General features: G+C 44.8%; 1 protein-coding gene and 1 long non-coding RNA gene across 4 annotated transcripts in view; one reads left to right on the plus strand and one right to left on the minus strand.

The window, feature by feature from the left end:
* Nucleotides 1-2,653: 2,653 nt before the first annotated feature.
* AKAP12 (A-kinase anchoring protein 12) overlaps nt 2,654-21,273 on the plus strand; it is a 31,266-nt gene continuing 12,646 nt past the window's right edge. The window contains exons 1-2 of one of the 3 annotated variants that reach the window (XM_056343327.1): nt 2,654-2,889; nt 12,359-12,545. In XM_056343327.1, coding sequence (XP_056199302.1) covers nt 2,752-2,889; nt 12,359-12,545 — 325 coding nt within the window. In that variant the 5' untranslated portion in view covers nt 2,654-2,751. Of the gene's footprint in view, nt 2,890-12,358; nt 12,546-15,598; nt 15,732-17,246; nt 17,284-21,273 lie in introns of those variants that run through there. The other 2 variants (XM_056343328.1, XM_056343329.1) reach the window with 2 other exon arrangements.
* Nucleotides 12,384-14,564, minus strand: LOC130151277 (uncharacterized). The gene is made up of 2 exons (XR_008822540.1): nt 12,664-14,564; nt 12,384-12,512 (listed from the first exon to the last, which is right to left on the minus strand). It is a non-coding gene; the product is annotated as an uncharacterized LOC130151277 (long non-coding RNA).

Below are 21,273 nucleotides of genomic sequence, written 5' to 3' on the forward strand. Positions count from 1 at the left end.
GCAAAGAAATAAATAAATGCAAAAGGAAAGAAAATTGAAGCTGTGCCCACACCAGGGATTAAACAGGGCTAGGACACTGGCCCATGGCTGTCTGCGCCGCAGGTTTGCAGAGAATTGGTGCTTCGGGGCGGGGAGAAGTTAGGCATGTACACACAAGCCATGCTGCACTGCTCGACCTTAAAACCAGAAAGCAGTCTCCAGCACATTTTATTTCACTGTACAGATGTAGCCAAAGAGTTCCAGCAGAAAGAAGGAAATCTGCATTTAGAAAATGACCGGTGGATGGGCGTTGGGGGGGATCTCACCCAGCCACAGCATTCGCAACAGCTGTGCTCTGAGACCACTGGGCACCGAGCAGGTGGTGCCAGGCATGAGCAAAAGGACTGAAGAGCAAGTTTGGATAACAGGGAGGAGGCTGTGTTCTGGCTGCTCTCAAAGAAAGCATTTTGTGGTCAATGAGCAGTGAAAAGAGAAATGATATGGCACAGAATAGTGTCACGTTTCCCTTCTTGAGAAACTCTCTGGCAAATCTCCCCTTCCACCACATGCGCTGTTCCTGGCTGCTCCATGTGCCACCAAGCTCCGCAGCTGGCCCTCCACTCTCCAAAACCCAGGAGACCTCTGTGTCTGTGACCAGGATCCATGGCTGAAGGGGAACCCAAGATAGTCCTGCAGCCACCAGGCCAGCCTCATTGCTCAGCAGCACCTGGAAAAGAGCAGCTAAAGGGAGGGAGAAAGGCAGATTTGCCGGGAAATGGAAGTGGTGCCAGCTCTTCCTCCACCAGAGACTTGGGCATCGAAGGATGGCAGTCAGGAAAGGCTGAGGAAGGGCTCCTTGCTCCCCTCTTGTGGGTGCTGGCTGATGGGTGAGCCAGGAGCAGTAGGTGGCTATGGGGAAGTGCTTCTACAGAGACTCAGTTAAACACTGCTGGAAGCTTAGACCTGGGGCTCTTCTCTGGAGCAGCTGGGCACCTCAAGCACTCTGTGTCTCTGGCCTCAAAGGCTGCATGGACACCAGAGCATATTAGGTGCTGCTCCTGCAGCGAGGACTGGAGCGCTCTGCCCTTCAGTGTGCAGCTTCCCAGCAGCCCTAGTCTGGCAAAGCCTAGAGTTAACCACCCCTTTCAGTGGGTTTTGTTTCCACCTCTCTGAACCAGGCGACCACAAAACTGATTTTTACTCCCTTCTCACTTTTGCTGCTCTTCTGTAAAAGAAATGGCCCAATACTGACTTCTCGAAGATGAGCAACAAATAATGAAATATTAAGAAAACTGTTGGGCAAGTAAGTGGCTTAAGGACAACACGCTCCTGCTGTGACACACACACATATATTAGAAAAAAGGCTGATTTGAAAATGAGCAAGACTAAGCAGAAAGGGGGAGATGTTGATTCCATTTGTGATCCACCACAGCAGTTTTGTTCTGCTGAATGCCAACGACTCTGGCAGATCCTCGTATCAGCTAAGGGGAACGGCTGCAGGGGCTTTTTCAGTCATTGACTTCATGTGTCTTGATTTTTTTAGGGAAAAAACTGACCCATATGCAGAGATCAGGCAATTTATTGAATGGATTTTTAAAGGAATGCTTTTTTTTTCTGAATGAACCAGTCTTTTGGTGGGTGAGGACTGGTTTAAGTGTTCTAAAGGAAAATGTATACAGTTCTATAGTGTATACTATGAACTCTTCAGATCATATCTGATTTTAGCCATGCACTCCATAGAGGATGGATAGATTTATGTGCTTATAACAATAAGATTTTGTAGTTATGGTGAAGAACAGTGAAAGGTTTGTTTGCTACCCATTTGGCATATTGTGGTCGGGTTTTTTTTTAATATACATGCTATTTCTCTGCTGGTACTTTTAGAAAGTACTGGATAACAGCATGCGTACATACACATTGGTCCTGCTTTTGTGGCATGGGAAAAGAAGCTTTGGGTGTTTGGGGCTAGGAGGGAAACTACCATATTCTTCACTTTGCTTGCTCATGCCATGTAATCTGGTATGAACTAATAGAAGGGAACCTGTCCTGCGTGACCAAAAAAATTTTAAAAAATCAAGGTGGGTTTTTTTTTTCTCCAAAGTTGCCTAAGACATAGGACCCTACTTTTCTGCATCAGCCGAAATCTGGGCGTCCTTCTCGCAGACAGGCCTAGCACGGCTGAGGCACGAAGGCTTGGGGCCCCGGAGCCCAGCCCTGGAGCCAAGAGCCGGCAGAAGCCCTGCGGGGGTTCAGGGCGGCGCGGCCGGGCGGGGGGCGCAGGGGCACCCCGGGGCAGCTGGTGGGCGGCGGCTCGACCCGGCTCTGGCCCCGGGCCGGCGGGGAGGGGGCTGAAACGCTGAGTCAGCGCCGCGGTGCCGCCGCGGGGGGCCAGGCGGTGCCCCCCCCCCGGCCGTGCCCGGAGGGGAGCGGGGACCGGCCCCCGGGCGGCGGGGCGGCGGCGGGCAGGGCGCTGCCCCCCTTGGCCGCTCCTTATCAGCCCGATTTGATGCTGCAAGGCGTGTCCGGGGCTCTGCTCATGTGATGGAGCAAGAGGCAGACGGGCGGGGGGACCAGCGGGGGAGGTGATTTTCCTCGCTGGCTCTCACTCGCCTTTTTTTTTTTTTTTTTTCTCTCCCTTTTTTTCCTCCTCTCCTCTCGCTCCCTAAAGGAGTTTGCGGAGAGCCGGGCTGCTTCATTCCCGGCAGCGCCGCCGCCGCCCTCCGCCCTCCGCCAGCCCCCGCCCGCGGCTCCGCACGGCCGCGGGGCAGCGCCATGGGCGCCGGCAGCTCCGCCGAGCCGCCCGCCCCGCAGGACGGGGACGGGGCCGCCGCCGGGCCCCCCCGCACCCCCCCGGAGCCGCTGCCGGCAGGAGAAGCAGCGGCGCCCCAGCCGCCGGCGGAGCCCGCCAAGGTAAGGCAGGGGCGGCGGGGAGCCGGGGAGGGGGGACGCGGGCGGCGGCTCCCGCCGCGCCCCCGGCCCGGGGAAACTTTCCCGCCGCGGCGGCGGGCACCTGCCGCGCCCGTGCGGACACCCCCGGGCCGGGCGCCGAGCCGGGGCGCGGGCAGTGGCGGCTGCGGGGCCGGGACTGCGCCACGGCCAGCGTCGCAGTCATAAAACTCCCGCCGGCGGGGCGGGGGGCCCGGGCGGCCGCGGGGCCGCCGCCGCTTTTGTGTGCGGCCGCCGGGGGGGCGCAGGGCCGCACCCACCCGCCGCGGGTCTGCGCCAGGAAGGCTCCTGACTGCGGCCCCGCAGCCGGCTGGCGGCGGCGCCCGGGGCTCCCGCCGCGCTCCGCAGCCCCCCCGCCCCTCCCCGCCCCTCCCCAGGATGCAGGTGGGAGGCGCGGCGGGGCGCGGCCAGCCCGCCGGGTTTGCGGTTCCTTCAGCGGGGCGCCCGCCCCGGCCTCCCCCCCCGCCGTCCCACCGCAGCCCGCACCCCCCGGCCTCGGGCGCACCTGAGCCGCAGCCCCCCGCCGCGGGTGGGGGGGGGCGGCCGCCATCGGTGGCTGCCGTGCGCCCGGGTGCCATACCGCATGGGGGGAGAGGGGAGTGACTCGCCAACTCTGGGCCAGCAGGGAGCAAAGGGGCTCACCCTCGGTGTTATTCTTAATAAAGGCGTTGAAGAATTGAAAGAAATTCTTTTAAAACATGCCTGGTGTTTAAAAATAGATTATGAATGAACCCATTTATCCCTCTGGAATAGGCGCGTTTAGGGGATTCTGGGACTGAAAGGGAGGTTATGTGCATCTACGTGTTGACGTAGCGTTGCTTTGCGGTCAGGCGTTAGTTTGTTAGGAGAGAGATAATCCGGCGTTCTGCCGAGGTCCCCTTCTTCAGGCTCCTCGGAGCCTGGGCCCTCCGAGCAGGGATATTCCAAAGTTTCTGTCACTGGTGTGTGGGTGTGTTAGAGCTTGAGAACGGGTTATGACTTTGTTTCTTTGACCTTGTGGTTCAGATTTAACTTTCAAGTTGAATTTCCCATAGTTCCCGGCCACCACTAGACCTCCTTGTGTGTGTTTTGACAGATTTGAAAACCGCATTGAGAATCAACTTTAAATTAACTGAGATATATTTTATTTTCTTTTTAACCAAGTAAGTGTTAGGGATTGGTATTGCTTAACAAAATATTTAGCAGTTGCGTTGGGCAATTGTAGAATTCAGATGCTGAAATTTAGATGCGAGTGATTTTATAGAGGGCAAGCATTTGGCGACTGTGACTGTTTAAAAATGAAGATAATGTGATTTTGAAGAAGGGATATTAACATTCATAGCCGTATTTATCCAGTTATGGGAACTAAGACCCACGACAAAGATAACAGCATTGATCTGTTGTCAAATACAGGTCATTATTATTATTACTACTACCACTACTACTACTACTATGTTTTGTGTCTTTTACATGTTAGGAAAAATGTTTTCTAATAGATTTTTACTTTGCTGTGTAAGTAGAACTGTTTAAAGGTGGGGAAGGAGTTCTTTCATCATTCCACTGCTGTAAGAAGCTGTATTACTGCTGTTCTTCTAAAACAGCTATTTTTGCCTTCCATTACATTAAATAAGAAGAAAAGTTTTAATGAAGTTTGCTCATACTTTTTTTTTTTTTTGCATCTCATTTAGTCTCTTACTACAGTAAGGTAATTTCATGGAGATTTGTGACACAGTTTTTCATCGTTTCTCCTTTCAGCCCTTTGAATTTGAAAATTACCAGATCTGCAATGCCCCTGGAGAAATCTGTCAAAGAGCTAATTTGTTTGCAGAAGATACAATGGGGACATTTTGAAGGATGGTCTTCTTTCTTGTGCTTTCCAAATTAAAACACTTATCACAACCCCCTCTTTTAGAAGAAAAACATTGAAAACTGACTTCAATGGAATCCAGCTTCAGTGAGCCTTGGCGAGTCGATCACAAATTGTCTAGGCAACTAGTCTAATATAGGTTATAAAATCTCACAGCAGTTGTGCTTTTGGTCACTTGAAAGTCCACAAAATGTTTATTCAGGTTTCTTTCATGGCATAGTTGTATTTTGTACAAGATGAAAAACCTCTTTGCCTTTTCTTCTAGAAAGGACCAAATTTGTAGCTGTTTTGTTACTCACATGTGACTCTCTGGCCAGATACCAGCTTTAGAGGTGTCCTGGTTACTGGAAGGCAGAGTGTATGTTTCAGTGTTTCTGACTTCTACAGCCCAGGAGAAGTGAGAGACCCTGTAAAGCACTTTTTCTGCGGTGCTGGAGATATTTAGGAGCCTTGGATGTTGGCTCGCAAGCACTGCGGGTTCAGTGTGGGCTCCATGGGTTGGGACCTCAGCTGTTCACCCCATCCTTTCACAGGTTGCTGGTGAATTACAGAAAAGGCAGCTCCAGAGTTTCCAGTCCAGCATGTTACTGGAACTTGAAACTGGTGGCTTTTTTTTGCTGTAGCAGACCAGGCTTAAACTCTGGCATTGTGGGAGCTGCTCCTTATCTTGTATAGCTGCCCCGCTGTGGGAGGCCCCCCCTGCAGGGGAGCATGACAGATCCTGGAGGTACTAATCCATTTGCATGCCTGAATTGAATCCATCAGATTTGTGTATCAACACCCAAAGTCCTGTTGAAATCCAGGGATGGGGTGTGGTCCCACCAAAGGCTGATCTATCTGGTAGAGCTATCACCTTGCTGTTTGAACAGCAATATTCTTTTCTACGTCCTTTTCTTCCTCTCCTACCCATCTCCTCTGTCTTGCCCCACATGATGCAGTCCCACCTCATGCTGTGCCTGGTCCCCACCTCAACTTTCCGTAAGCAGGTTAAACTCACTAACCCTTCAGGAAACAGTGGATTTTTTTTCTTCTGGGCCAGTTCCCTGATGTATTAGTGCATGAATTTGACTCCTATGATGGCCAGGTGAGACCCAGATCCAGGACAATGCAAACATCTGCAGCGGGAAGAAGGGGAAATGAAAAAAACTTTCCCTGTTGGTGGCAGTGAGCTGGTAGACCCTGTCTGCTTGTGAAACCTCCCCATCAGACTGCCCTGAGCAGCAGGGAGGCCTGAAGCTCAGCCTGAGAAGGATTTAACAAATGTCAGTAATAATAGTGCTAGAGATAGGAACAAGATCCTTTTAGTCTCGTAGGGGAGACCAGACAAGCCTCGAGTGTCATGGACTGACGGAAGCTTTGAGGCGTCTGATGGGATTGGTCCTGTGCTCCTGCCTCCTCCCAGGGTACCTGCAGCTTCTCTTTGCTGCTTCTGGCCCTGGGCGAGCTTGTACAAGGAGCGAACCCCCTAGAAAGCCGTTCAGTTTCTTTGCAAGGTTATTCTCTGCTGATTTAGCAAGAGGAGTTGGCTTCTGGGACTCGGGCAGCAGGAGCAGGCAGGACCTTGTGACAGGGAGCAGGCAGGGAACTGGGTGATGCTTCTGTCAGTGGCAACACGTGGCCAGTCAGGCATCTCCATCTTGTGAGCTCCCTCTGCATTCATAGCAGTGATGCACCTCTTGCCTGACTTCCCATTTGGATGCTGAGCATCAGGGAGAGCTGGAAAAAGATTCCAGTGTGGGACCCTCCGAAGTCCCAAGGGGCGGAATGTAACTACCAGTCATGCGGGTGATGCAAGGAGAGCTGTGTCATCCTACCAGTGTCTCAGCTAAAGCAATTACAGCCGCTCCCCCTACCACCACCCGGCTTTGATTTTATTTAGAAGCTCAAGGTACCAATGCTAATGCAGGTTTCTTTCTGCAGCCCTGCTGACAGAGCAGAGCTGTGTTGGAACAGCTGCCTGAAACAGTACAGGGAGACTTCTAAGGAGAGGATCTGGAAAAATACTGGAATGCTATAGAATAGGCTATTCTTGCAGCAAAATCTAGGTTTGGGAGAGATAATCTTTTATGGGAATCGATGGCTTTAAAATGTCATGTGGTAAATTCTGGGCTTGCTCACATGGGAGGGCCCCCACTCCAGAGCAGCGACTGGTTCAGAAGGTGTTTTGGGGTTGGTTCCCATTTCTGAGTAGTAACTCGATTACACTACCTGCGTTGTAATGAGAGCAAGTGTCTTCTAGACAGTAAATATTTGGAACTGTCTCTTCTAAAGAGGTTACCAGCTGAGATGTCAGAGTGTCTTATTGTCTGAGCGCCTGACAAATAACAGCTGGGACAGACATACATCTGCTGTTTAAACAACTGCGTTCTTGTGAGGGAGCTGTGTCAGCCTGAAAATACTACATTTGCAATGGTAAAAACTAAACCAAGTACCAAAGGATAGTCCTTAGGCTTCGTCTCTAAGAGCCTTGGTTTGAGGCATTTGATCTGAATAAGGAGACTGCAGGGATCTCCTGGTTCGACAGGGTCTGACTCCCTTTAAGTCCTTTTTTTCCGACGGAAGGAAGAAACTGATGCAGTGTGGTGGTACAGTTTGGAGGTCCGCCCATGCCTGTGGGGTGGCTGGGGAGAAAGCATAAAAATGCTTAATTGAAAAAATGCACAATGGAAATTGGTGTCATGGATCCACCAAAAGCGTGAAATAACCCCTAATCATACAGGAGATAAGAGGGAGGTGGAAGAGGGAGTGTCTGGGCACTTTGAAAGCCAAGGCAATTAGCTTGTGTTTGAAGTGATAGAAGCTAAAGAGATGCAAAGAGGAGTGTCGGGTCTTTGAAAGGCCTTCTGGTTGGAAATGCAAGCTGTGGTTGTAGTTAACTGAGAGTAACTTGCTTTGTGCTCTGTCCTTGCTCTAACTGATCCTTGGGGTCTGGATGACTTAGAGCCATGTGTATATGGTTGAGTAAGGTGGTGTCCAAGGATCGTTGTGCAGAAAGAGCTGAAAGATGCGAGACCTGGGAGCGAGCTCAAGTTGGATGAAGCTTAAGGTGTAGACCAGAGCGGCAGGTTGGGAGTAATGCTTCCTTCACAGGTTGCCAAAAGAGATCACAGAGGTGATTTGGGAGCAGAAACTGTTGGGTTTGTTTTAGCCATGTGGATTTTGAGGGTAGTCGTCCATGAGAAGGTGTCACAATGGCATCGGGCTGAGGACAGAATAGAATGGATCTGAGGGACTGAAAGGTAAGGAGAAGGCTCTTGGCTTTGTCTGCAGGAGTTGTTACCCAGAAATAAGGTACTGAAATTAAGTGTGCTGTTAATGTGCCTCATAGACTTAAGGGCCTTATTTTTTCTCCACCTGGAATTTGCAATATCCCATGAATCTCTAATGCCTTAACTAATGCAAAACAAGACAAACTGCTGTGAACAAAGACTTGGAATGACCTAAATTCAGGGTTTTTTTCCAAATGTTGGTGTTTTGAAGATCTCTTTAATGAAGCAGCTTGTGTTAAGAGTTGACCCCCTGAGCACACTAACAGTGCTGCAAGCTTTCCCAAAGTTTCAGAATCAAACTTCAGGAAAAATATTAGAGACCATTATGTTAGTTTGCTCAGTTGTTCAGACAGCTGGATCTGTCTATTTTAGTAATCTAATGTAGAATCAGTGTAGCAGGATTAACAGAATGAGGCAAAATTAACTCTGGTGCATTTGGGCCTGGTGTGAGGAATCCCTGGAATGATTTGGGTCTGGTACAAGGAATGTTGGGAATGGTGGTGATTGCTGGTGGGGGAAGAAGCTGGGTGCTGCTAGCCCCTCCAGAGTAGTGCATGAATGAAGTGTGTGCTAGCATATGGTGAGATCAGGACCTGGTGTTCATCCATATCTCCTGTAATTCTTTGTGTTACTTACTTGATATGTTTTAAATTTTGTGTGCATTTAATGGGATCCAACAGGCGGACCTAACAGTGTGTGCAGAAACTGCTGTTGGTTGGAGTGACCTGGGTAACAAGGCCTATGCATTTTAGTCTCACTGGCTGGCTGGCTGCCCTTTGCTTCCACCTTTGTGGTGGGTGTGAAAGAAGTCTTGGAAAAAATATGTACATGATGTATAGTAGTGGCATGACAGAAGCTGAAGTGTTGCTTCACTGATGGCCCTTTGTTTGGGGAATGAAGAAGCTGAAGGACTAGCAAACTGGATAACCAATTCCCTGCAGTTTCGCCTGCATTTGTGAGACAACATATTCATGAATTAATTAATAATCTCAATAATCAAAGGAGAGTGATGAATGTGTGCTGCAGACACCTGATGAATGTTGATAAACCTGCCAACTGTAATGTCTCATTACCTGTAGATAAATACACAGAGCTGAATAACAGGATTCCTAATACCATTAATTTTCTCTTTAAGGTTTTCACCCATCTCTTTAAACTTTGACTTATAGTTGTTTAAGCTTTACAGCTATTCCCAATGGAATTAAGAACGCAACTCACTAAATTAGACATAATTGGACTAAACTGCATTTTAGATCCCTTCAGAGAAATGAAGCGGTTAATGTGAGTGAAAATTGAAATTAGTTTCTTTTGAGGACTAATGCATTGGGACAGACTGCACTGACCCTCATAAAGAGCCTGAGCAACTTGTGTCAGAACACAAAACTTTTTTTAAAACTAACAATGCTGTTGTGTCTCCCTTCACATTAAAAATCCCCTAAAGATGCATATTTTCTTCTCCCTTGCATGCACTTTAAATTGCAAAAATACTATTATTTTATTAGCTGTGATTATTCAATTATTTAAAGTGGAACACTTGATTTGAAAATCTAAATTTGCCTTTGTATGGCCAAGAATGACATCAAACTCCTTCTCAAGAGACTGAGGTAAAAAGGTCCCCGTTCCCTGGCAGGGTAGGGTTATACTGCATGTCTGGTCAAATCTGAAAATAGTGGGGTTTTAAATGTATTTACATTTTTGCTCAGTTCTGACTGATGGGTCCTGCTTTCAAAACTGAATTTACGTACAGAGTGAACAAGGATTATAATTATACTAGCTGGTAGTAAAAACTGGTTTTAGTATTACCTTCCAGTATGAAGAACAGAATTAAATGTAAAAACATTATTAAATGTATCACAGCATTTTGCAGATCGGAAGGGTTATCCGCTAGATCCAGTGACTTCTGAGTTTTGGTCACAAATCTGTGGGATGATATATAGTCACTGTTTTCCTGAACGCATCGCAACTATAGAATAAATTTGGAGCGGGGGGAATATTAAGTGTTACCATAGATAATATTTTGTCATAACACTCAGGGCTCAATTTAAAAAGGAGACAAGCTGTACTGCATTGTGGTACCTGATGCCTTTGTACCCTGGTGCCCTGCAGGGTCCGCAGGTCCATATTAGGAACTTAGGCAAATCGTAGACTATGCATCTATACGTGTATGGCTATACATACAACTAGCTTTAGGATGGTTTGCTGACTGGGGGAGGTTTGGAAAGAAAGGCAAGGAAATCTTTGAGTAAAGTGAGGAGTGCTAAGATATTCAGCGCTGCTGCCTTTCTTGTGACTTCAAAGAATTGTTGGTGCTAATTCTGAAGGTGTCATCTTGAAATAGCCATCTGTGGATTTACCTTCAGATAGCCAAGTGCCCTTAGAGCCAGTAAAATTTCTTGTGTTTGCAGGACTAGCAGTTGTCTTACAAGAATGAATGAGTAAAGTTCATTTTTTTAAAAAAAATAACTGCCCTGTAATAAATTTGTATTGAAGAATCTCAAAGCCCTTTAAGAATTAGGCTGTTATTTTCTGTGCCAATTTGTTCCTCATCTTTAATCAGTTACTAGCATTCAGTTAATGTTGTGTGCAACTGCGGAGGAGCTTCCCAGAGTTTACATGCCTTTGTTCGGTGGTGTGGCATTTTTGTTCCTCCTGAGTTCCTGTGTTTTAGATTTATGAGAAGGGTGATGTGAGAAGCGGGAATGTAATCTGAGTGTTGAGCCATTTCATATTTCTTCTATTTAATATCTGGTCTCAGCATGTGAAAACTCTGAAGCCAAATTATTCCATCTGTGGTATTGGCAGTAGAGCAGAATGGGGTCCTTTTTCGTGAGGTGGATTATGTGGCTGTGAAAGGCAGCTTTGAGGAGCGCAGCAACACCAGGTGGAAACAATTTGGCTTAATTAAGGGCTTCTGAACTGAAAATTGGGAACCCGAACGCACACTTCATTGCCTGTGGAAGCAGGGTACGGCGCTTCTCTTGGATCCCGTCCAGCGCATGAAAAGGGGGTGGAATGATAAGAGGAAAGCCGTCTGCCCCGCACTTTGTATGTTGATTTGAAATTCCGTTGCAGCAGGCTAATTGCTAATAAAAATAAATAAATGGATCTCCTCATTCAGAAGCTTGTTTTGGTGGGGTTTGGAAGAGAATCGTCAGGAATGTGGCATCTTCCTGATCCCAGTTTGCTGCTTCAAGCGTTTGGATGTTACATTACACTGAAAGATGGGCTGTATCTGTGATTCCTTCACTTAATTAACAGGGCTTCAATGGCGGCATTTTGGGAGCACAGCTGAGTAATAAGACAATGATATGTAATTAAGGTTTGCCATTCTACCAGAGGAACTTTAAACCTACTCTTCAGGAATAGGGATTTAAGATGTGGTTAATTAGCTGAAATGGCTTCTGTTGGAAAGTAATACAATTGGTTGGAAAGGTAGTTAATCAAACAAATAATGAAAGGGTAAAGAAGTGGGTTTTAATGACCATAACACATTTCATACTTTCTAAATAAAAATATGCTTCTGAAAGTATCTTCCTTGTTGTATGGCAAACCAACACAAATAATTAAAATGTATCAAATGTGGAAGCTGAAAAAGATATTTGTTTTGTACATATATTAGCAAATCTAGACAAAATATTTCAAATATTATAGCGCAGAATCCCAAAGAACTGCAAAGCTTTTTCTGCCCTGTATGAATAATCTATGCCTAATAACTGAGGTCCAAAAATTCTAGCTTAATTCCAGTTTCATTGAATTTCCTCATGGGATTTATATTCTGCTTTCTGTCCAGAACAGTTCAGTTTCTTTGTAGTTGTGTTGTTTGTGATGATAAGATAAGCATGTCAGCAGAGGAGCGATACTAAAGGCTATAATGTGGATGGTATTCATGCATATATCAGGGAAATTGGGCCAGACATTTAGAAGAATTAAAAATATCTTTCCATCAGCTAGACTCACATTATCCTGGGGTTTTTCTTCATGCTAGAAACCAATTTCTACACAAGGTTATAGGCCATTGTCTGTAAGACTTGCTTCTTCCACATATTTCATGTGGGAGAACAATAAAATAAATAGCCCCAGATTATGTCTTGGTGTATTTTTTTTTCTCACAGAATTACTTTGATTTATTAAAGTTAATAATTTTGGGAAGGAGGAATACTGCACCGAAGTACTTATTTCCCAAAATGCTTGCATGAGAATGAAAGAACAGTATTCTGTAGGGGAAAAAACCTGGCCTAATACTGATGTTTGGTTTTTTGGTTTTTTTTCTCCCTTCTTTCTTTCTCTACCATCCTTCAACCAATACTTGACCATGCAGGTTTTAGATGCAAGTTTATCAGTACCTCATGTTAACGCAGACAATTTGGAGCATGAAGTCCCACCACAGGAGCCACAGCAGCCAGGAGCTGTTACAACACCTCAGGAACTGGATGGGCAGCAGCCAGAGGTGGCTTCACCCCTCCAAGAACCACCTGGAGAGCAAGCAGAGGCTGCTGAAACAAATGGTGAGTAAAAACCTGTGTTCAGCGGGCAGATCAGAGAGGCCTGCGTGCTAAATGGAGTGAGCAGTTGAAATGGGGCTCAATTAGCTGTCTCCTAGCGAACAGGTAGGTAGTTACTCACGTGGTCTCTTGGTTGCTCAAGTGCTTCTTCTAGGGCATTGTTTTGTTGGGATGCGTTTTCTCTGTAGCAGAGGTCAGGTAACAAATGGGTTGTGGACTGAAGCTGTGGTGTCAGTGGTGGGGGATGCTACCCCTTACCCCTTAGGAGGTTCTCTGCTCTCTATGCACCCTGTGGTGCCTCTGCTTGCCCGCAGCTGGTCTCTTGACAATTCACCTGAAGGAACAGCTCTGTTTCCACTTCTTACATTGGGAGTTTCTGCTGCATGGGCCTGTCTCTTCCTTTGTAGGGCAGAAATCCTTTTATGTTCGTTCATCAGTGATATTAATGATAATAAACTATTTTGAACTCAGGGCAAGAGACAGGCTGCTGCTCTGTTGGCTTTACCTTGATTAAAATTCTCTTTCCTACTGCTTTTAATCAGATTTGCTTTTTGATCACAAAACCTTTCTCATCGTAGGCGCCCCTGTCTGCTCTGTCCTGGGAATCTCTTCCTTGCCTTGCTGCACAGTTGGAAATGTGCTGCTCTTTCTTCTGTGCAAACTGGCAGCCCACCCTTCCTGCCCTCAGCAGCCTCTTGCTGCTGCCCCCTTCCCTCTGCTCCCTTTTGCAGACGTGCAGTGAGAGATCCTCTTCGGTGATCCCGCTGCACGCTGACCTTTTTGGCAGGGGTGGCAAGAGCGAGGGGTAGTTTTCTGTCAGAGCAGGCAGCTAGTGCTGGTGTGAGAGAGCAGGGGAGGGATGGGGAAAGGGTAGGATGGAGCACATCCAAGCAGCTGGAGGCATTTGTGTAGCCCTTAGTGTGCTTTGAGGTTTGAATTCTAGTAACGGCAGTTCTTTGCCACATCTTCAGATTAATTGCTGTAACACTGTTATTCCAATGGAAGGTTGCCATATTTTATGCTGAGATTTTGTGCCTTTTTTTTTTTTTTATCATATTGGTAGAGGCTTTTGGCATTGTAAAAATGGGATGCAACATGTTTTATCTTTCACTCATGGTAAACACTGCTTCTTTTTAAAATTTGACTCTCAAGTGTGTAGGGATGGAGAGAGGATACTCATTAAACCCGAGTCATGAAGGAAGAGAAAATACCTGATGATTTGAAGTAATGTCAGAAGGTTTTGTGTTGGTATTCAGCTTCTGGATTAAGTAACAGAGAAGGCCTTTAAAAGAGCATGAATTTCAAGTTAATAGTCAAAGATGATAATTCTTGTTGAATAATTCTGGCTTGTAGCTTCAGTTGTACAGAAATGGTGTTCCTAGGATGTGTAATGAAGAAGAGGTGAGATACTCCCTTTGCATGCAGATAGTTACATGTGACCAAATGCATGATGTGTTGCGGGCATAGGTGTAGCACTACGAATTTGGATGCGAGTAGGTTGCCTGAAAAGTCTTCGCTTTTTTTGATAATTATCTCTCATGTGGTTGTGTGCTGCTGCTGTTTTAGTCAGGATTTATTTTAGTGTTGTCCATGAAACCAAGCCTACATGGTAGCATAGTTTATGTGAAACGGAAAACCATTCTTCGGGTTTGTTCTCAAAGTGAAAAAGCTCTTTATGGAGGCAATGCAGCATGTGTTTTCTGGTAACAATAGCTGAAAATGACATCATCCATAGAGACAAATAAAACCTGTCTGGTCAGGCATTGAAAAGATAGCTCTTCAAGTAAAGACCGCATTCAGGTATTCGTAACAGTTCATATCCACCCCTCTGGACCTTACAGAGCCTGGTCCACGTGTCTTTAGGCAGATGAAAAAAAGTGGGGCAGAGGTATCTCTTAAATGCTCCACGTAGAGAAATACATCATTTTAACTCTGCACTTCTTCACATTCCCCACTCATTCTTTATTTCACCTTGTTTGCAAAGTCCGTGAAGTCAGAAATAAGGCATCATGACACTGAGTGCTGAGGCAACACAGGTAGTTGCCTATAGTAACGGAATATTTACGATTTGAATGTTTTCCGAGTTGCTTGATTTGTTGTTGTCATTATTTGAGTCTCACATTCAGAAGACCATTTGAGAGGTGATCCAGACTCATCAGAGTTGCCACTATCAGATTAAACCGAGGGGAAGCCTGGTGAATTCACTGGGAAGTTGGTGCTGGCAGTCAGAGCTGCAGACAGGGGCTGTGGTTGGCTGGCACAAGTCTCTGTGTATCATCAGAACTTTGGAGATAGCCGGTGTAATCCATAGAAATCTTGTTACTGTAATACGAGGTCCTGTATCAGATACCAACTGATCCTTTACATTTTGGTTTATCAAATTGCATCCCTTTTTACTAGCAGGAAGAGTTGCTGCAGCATCACAGTACTATACTACAAGCATCTGAAGTAATACTTTTTTGAAACCTGGGACAGGAGAATTTGAGACAATTTATGATGTAATCGGGTTGTAGAGAATTCCAATTCAAAAAACCCAAACAAATGAAAGCAGCAAAAAAAAATAAATAATCTCAACCACAAAGTGACTGTTAATAGGCAAAGGAGGAAATGTTTCAGTACGGAGAAACAAAAGTGTTTCATGTGGGTTTTTTGTTTGAGGGGCAAACTGCTTCAGGGCTGTTAACGAGCATCTGTTGAGGTTTGGCCGGGATACTCTGGCAGAGCCATCGGGAAGGTGTGGCAGAAGCGGGAGCTGCAGCGCTCGGCGCTTCGGTCGGTGGCGGCCGCTGGCTGCGGAGCCGGTATCTCCTCTGGTCAGCGGGAAAAGAGTCAGCGGCCCGAGGGAGTTGCAAGCCGGGTATTTCGAGCCGTAATGATTTTAATTGCCAGCAGGGCAGCGATGGGCGGGGAGGAGCTGCGCCGCGCTTCGGGGGGCGGGGCGGGGGCGGGCGAGGGAGCGGGGTAGCGGCATCCCCCCCTCCGCATCCCCCCCTCCGCATCCCCCCCTCCGCATCCCCCCCTCCGCATCCCCCCCTCCGCATCCCCCCCTCCGCATCGCCCCCTCCGCATCCCCCCTCCGCAACCCTCACTCCGCATCCCAACGGCGCGCAGGAGGTACCTGGGACGCGGCCCGGCCCGGAGCCGCCCGGCGATGCTGGGGACCGATGCTGGGGACCGTGGCCATGGCGGGTGAGGCGCGGCGGGGACCCGCACGGGCGTTCGGGCCGGTTTTGCCTCCGCTGGTGGCTCTCGGTGCCTGGGCACTTGGGCTGCAGCGGCTCTGCCACTCGCTGTGGGGCTTCTTCGGCTTTCCAAAGTATGTTGTACTTTCCCTAGATTTCCCGGCAGGGCGTTAGGGGTTAAAAGGTCCGTCTTAAATACCTTCAGTGAGAACCGCTTCCAAGTGAAGGCTGCTGAAACTTTAACATTTCTCATCACCTCCATCGGATATTAGATGTGGTGCTTTTGTATTGCAAGGCTTCTACAGATCTGAAGATGCTAACTAGGTTTGTTTCCCGCGGTACTGGAATATGAAATGGTATCTGAAATTGAGAAACAGAAAAAAGCAAGAGTGACCACACTGATGATACTGTTTTATGTTAATCAAGCAGTAGAGCAGCGAAATACCACTAACCGTGGTGAAATGGAAGGAAACGTAGAAGCGAGCGTCATTGATATGTTGCAAAAAATTTTGCATGAGAGAAATGAAGCTGTTACTTTACAGCTGTTTTAATTTTAATGAAGCAAAATCCCGAGGAGATTAAGGCGGTGGCTGTGGTTGTGCGGGGGTGTGTTACATGCATGTGTGGTGGCGGGATCCCAGCCGGTGATATCAAAACCTCGGTGCTATCTATGCATTGAACTCTGTACATCTTATTTAAGAAAGCAGTGCATGGGCTGCTGAAGTGTGAGCGCTAACACCATAAACTAGTTGGGCTTTCTGAAGAGAGAGTATCCAGAGGAGCAAAGAATTAAAAGGAAAATAATTATCTGGTTTTACACAAACTTGTGTCTTTCTCTAGGAAACAAAGTGGCATTATGAAATTTAAATAACAAACCCCACCGTTGTTTACTACAGATGACTAATTTATGTCAGAATTTCCCTCAGATCGATGATGTTTAACAATCTAGGAAGGTTTTTTATTTCATTGTATTAATTATTTACTCGCTTATATTTTATTTGCTAGAGCTAGTGAATGAATTCAACAAATAGTGGGGGCTTATTCACACAAAATACTTTAACTTTACAATACATATTGACAACAAAGACTGTAGAAGTCCGGCTCCATTTGGAATTGACCCTGGGGAGGACTGTACGTGATTTGAATCAGTTAGTAGGGGAGGAGATATCCTACTGCTGTTTACAATAGGGTTTTCATTAAACTCGATGTTTAATGAGCTTATCACATGCTGAGTCTTTTTCCTCAAGGGTTTTCTATTTTTTTTTATTTCCCTTTATTGTTAGTAATTAAAGGTTAAACTGTTTTTCAAAAGCAATCTCTTCATAGGGTTGCACAGTTTGATCGTTTGAAGTTTTCCTTATTTAATAATTCTTGGAGAAACTTGGATTTTGGCTACAGCACAGCTGTTTCTATAGTACGTTTTGCAAGAACTGCATCTAGCTTGTAGTACAGATTGCCGTTTCTTGGAAGGGGCAGAGTGCCTCTCCTTATTGGCATGCAGGAGTGTCTTACGCGATCGTGTGTCTAATTCGTGCAGATGCAGCTACATCTCCTTTGTGGTAAGTTTGTCTACAATGTTTTTGTTATGCTTTATGCAGTCGTTTCGCTAAAGAAAATTTCCAATCTGTTTTTCATTGTGCATTTTCATTATTAATCATTAGGGTTTCTCAAAAATGTCCCAGCATTTATTGACCTGTTACTGCTTATCCTGTCCTTGCTCCTAGCAGAGTAGATTTGTTGGGTTTTTTTCTCCCTCAAATACCAGACTGCTAGTGTTGCATCTATCTTATGCTTGGTGAATACATTTTATTTTAAAAAGCAGAACCAAGTCACTGAATGTGAGACACGGACAGCATGGGTAACCATGAAATTTCATAAATATTTGTAGCATGCCGGTTTGGTTCCCAAGCGGAACAGCTGAGAGCAGTTCATTATTCTAAGTTCATTTAATGAAGAATCTTTAACTACAGTAACTGTATGTCCAAGCCATGGCTAATGACCCTTCTGGTGTAAAAACAAACAAACAAAATAATTTTTGAAGAACTTTACTGGTTTTTTATCTTTAGTGGTGTTTCTTGAAACATTGAAATGAAAGAAGAAATATCTTAAAATCTTGAATGAATGAAATGCGTAACTTCCCTTGCTGGAATTTGAGAAGTTGGTCTGTAGGTTGGAGCAGACAAGTACAGCTAAAGCATTATCTTCTAAAAATAAAGTTTCATGAGGAATGTTACAGCATCACAGCGGAAATTATGGTGCTCTCTTTTAATATGAGGTTATGTACAGTGTCCTTTTCTGGGGACGTTGCTTTTGCTTTCTTAAGGAGTTCTAAGCCATGAGAAATGACAGCTATTTTGCAGGTTTTTTCCTTTTTTAAAAATGCACACAAAAGTATGTGAGGTCTTAAAACTTCACTCTTCAGTTGCCACTCAAATACCAGAAAATTGAAGGCTGAATTTAATGGTATTTGTTTCTAAAGCCTGGAAAGAACAACATGGTTCGAAAGCTCATGAATTGCATGTATGCACTGTGAAATTTAGTATGCAAAAACCTCTGTAAATCCTCCATCATTATTTAATTATTATGAAAGAACTCCCTCCCCACAATTAACATGGCAAGTCGGTCCTTAGAAATAATTCAGTGAATAGATTGGGGAAGGAAGCTGTATTCTTTCCATGAAAGAACTATTTGTACACTGAAGTGGAAAGAAATATCGTGAATAGTAGGGAAAGGAAGGAAGAATTTGTGAAATATATTGTCAAGAAGCAGCAGTGTCACAGACTTTAAACCTTGTAGTTAAAATAAAATTAAAAAAAAAAAAATCATAGAAGTGTAACACCTGGACATATTTCTATGTTATTTTGTTACTGTGAAGTGGGTGGTGTGTTTGCTTGATTTGTTAAACCCATCCTCCTGAAACTTGTGGTTAAAAGAATCAGGATTTGTGGTGTAATGTTCAGTTTTTACACTCTGCAATGAAAACCTAAAAGCATAACTTGCCCTTTTTTTTTTATTTGCTCAAGTATTCAATTCCAGTAATAATTCCAAACAGCTACTTTATTCTAAATAAATCTGTTCAGGGCAGGTTTTTCATAGATAATGTAATTTCAAACTGTGTTTTGTTTTTTAATTGCTGCTTCCCCATCCTTACCAGTTTTTACCCTTTCTTGACTTTGTCTTTAAACGATTCTAATAATAATTGGACAAATTGTGGGGTTAAGGGAAAACTGCATTTAACGAATAAAAGCTTGGTGTATCATGGACACTTTGTTCAAATTATTTTTTTCCATTGCCTTCTGAGTGAGTTTTAGAGCAGTAGATGTTTCTTTTATTTACAAGTCTTATTCATAGCAAATCTAGACACAGTGGAGGCAAATGATTGTAAAATACCCCTTCAGCCTTATGGCTTCAGTGTTTGCTTACGCCCATGCAAACCTATGGAGAGTATTGTGTATGTGACTGAAAGTACGATTTGGCCCTAAATACTTAAACACTGAGTAAATGAAAACAGCACAAAGTCCTCTGGAGCCTTTTGGTGGCCAGTGGAGTTTGTGAGGCGGGCGCTGGGTGTGTGTGACATCCATCTGAGAGATTGAGAATGTAGGGAATTCATGGAAAAAATCCAGCGCTGTGCTGCAAATCCTTGGGGGGAAAAGTCAACCAGCTCCAGATGTTGACATGGTTGACTGCAAGCACATGAAGTGCTGTGGATTTAACTCTTGCAGTCAGAGTGCTTTTTCTTTCTTTTTTTTTTTTTTTTTAACTCTCTGGCAACTGCAAGGGGAGAAACACATTTTCACTTCTAGAGACAGATGAGATGGTGGGAGCAGTTAAGTTGCACTGCCAGCGGTGTCTGTCAACCTACTAAAAGAGAAGAGTTATTTATTAATATCATTTTTAATAAGATGAGACAGAAATTCAATCATTCTGAAAATACTTATTTTCCAACATCTGATCAGTATACTTCTGATAAACCAGAAATAAATTCTTACCATAGAGTAAGCTACCTATGAAATTGTGAAATCAACCATTTTTCATTTCCTAAGACTGTCAATCTCATGTTTCTTTCAGAATAAAATAAAACATTGCAGTTATTAAAACAGAAGCAGCACCTTGATTCATTTAAAAATGTTGACTTGTATGTAAGCAGTTACAGTAGAATTTCAGCGTTCGTTCTTAGCCACAGTGGATTTAAATAGCAAAGTGGATCAGTTTTACGATATCACCTTTGATTTTTATTGCTGCCTCTGGATATATTTCTATTGTATTGTTTTCGTTGACTAGCATGTAGCTGGTGAAGTGCAGCCCTGCTCAAGACATACCGAAAGAAATTGTCTTCATAATATTTTACTAGATTTTTTTTTTCCTGGTAGATATTTTGATGAAGATATCCTGTGTTTCTTAAAGATGCTTTCAAATTCAATGAATTCATTCAGAAAGTGCTAGTTGTCTTGCCAAAATACCTGTGGTAATGACATGTTACAGTACTCTGAACAACAATACATTGTGTAAATTACTTCCAAACCTTTCCAAGTGGAGTTACTCATGGTTTGCTTTGCATTGAGAAGTGCACTAACAATGTTTAGACACCAAGAATATAATTAATAAAAACATCATTAAAGAATCTGACTGCTAAATTTAAAGTTCAGCATGTACAATTGACTTCTTGAGTCTTCTGTTTCTCTAGTGCCCCACTGGATACAAAAACACGTTTTGGGGTGTATCTTGTGAAAGTATGACTTGGGTATATATTGACTGCAGGCTTGTCACACAACAGTGGCAGCCTCCTGGCAGCATGCAGGCAGATTTCCTGAATGGCAACTCTCTCCTCGAGTGCTGAGGAAGTGCATTGGAAATTGTTTAAAAGACTCTTCAGGGGTTTAAATGTGAAGGAAGCAGACAAAGTAGAGACTGGGGACAATGGCAGCAGGTCACTTAGCAGGTAATGGTTACATGATTTCTGTTGTGGAATTGAAGGGTTCGTAGACTAAGTCTGCATATACCCACTGTGTGCTATGAGGGAGCGATGGAAGTGTGAGGTGTGTAGCACAGTTGCAGCTTTTCAGACTGGTATTAAAAGCACATCTGCAGTCAGGCGATACTTCTGTTAGTTTTTCCTTTTGCAATTTATTCAGCGAAGTATTGCAAGGTAGCATGTTTGCTGGACTCACTAGGAAGACCTAATTACTGTCAGCCTGATTTGACAGGTTTGAAAGCTTATCACTATGTCTCTAAACTCTGTGTTCTCTGTTTTTTTGATTGTATTTCCTATCTTAATACATACACCGTATCTCCAGATTTTGTAATAGTTATTTGGCTCTTTTCACCTGCAAAGCATTTTACAGAGACATAGTCTTTATGTTAGGGTGTTATGAACATATTTTATAAATGGAATAAGCAAAAATCCTTTGATTGCCGATCATGAATATGAAGAGATACCTTTACATGCTATAGTCATGTATCTTATCTCTCACTTTGGAAATGGAATACCTCATTCACTCGCATTCTATATCATTCCCCTCTTTCAGTAATCCTGTTTACCTGTAAAA

The sequence above is a fragment of the Falco biarmicus genome, chromosome 6 (assembly GCF_023638135.1).
Source record: "Falco biarmicus isolate bFalBia1 chromosome 6, bFalBia1.pri, whole genome shotgun sequence".
Classification (NCBI taxonomy): domain Eukaryota; kingdom Metazoa; phylum Chordata; class Aves; order Falconiformes; family Falconidae; genus Falco; species Falco biarmicus.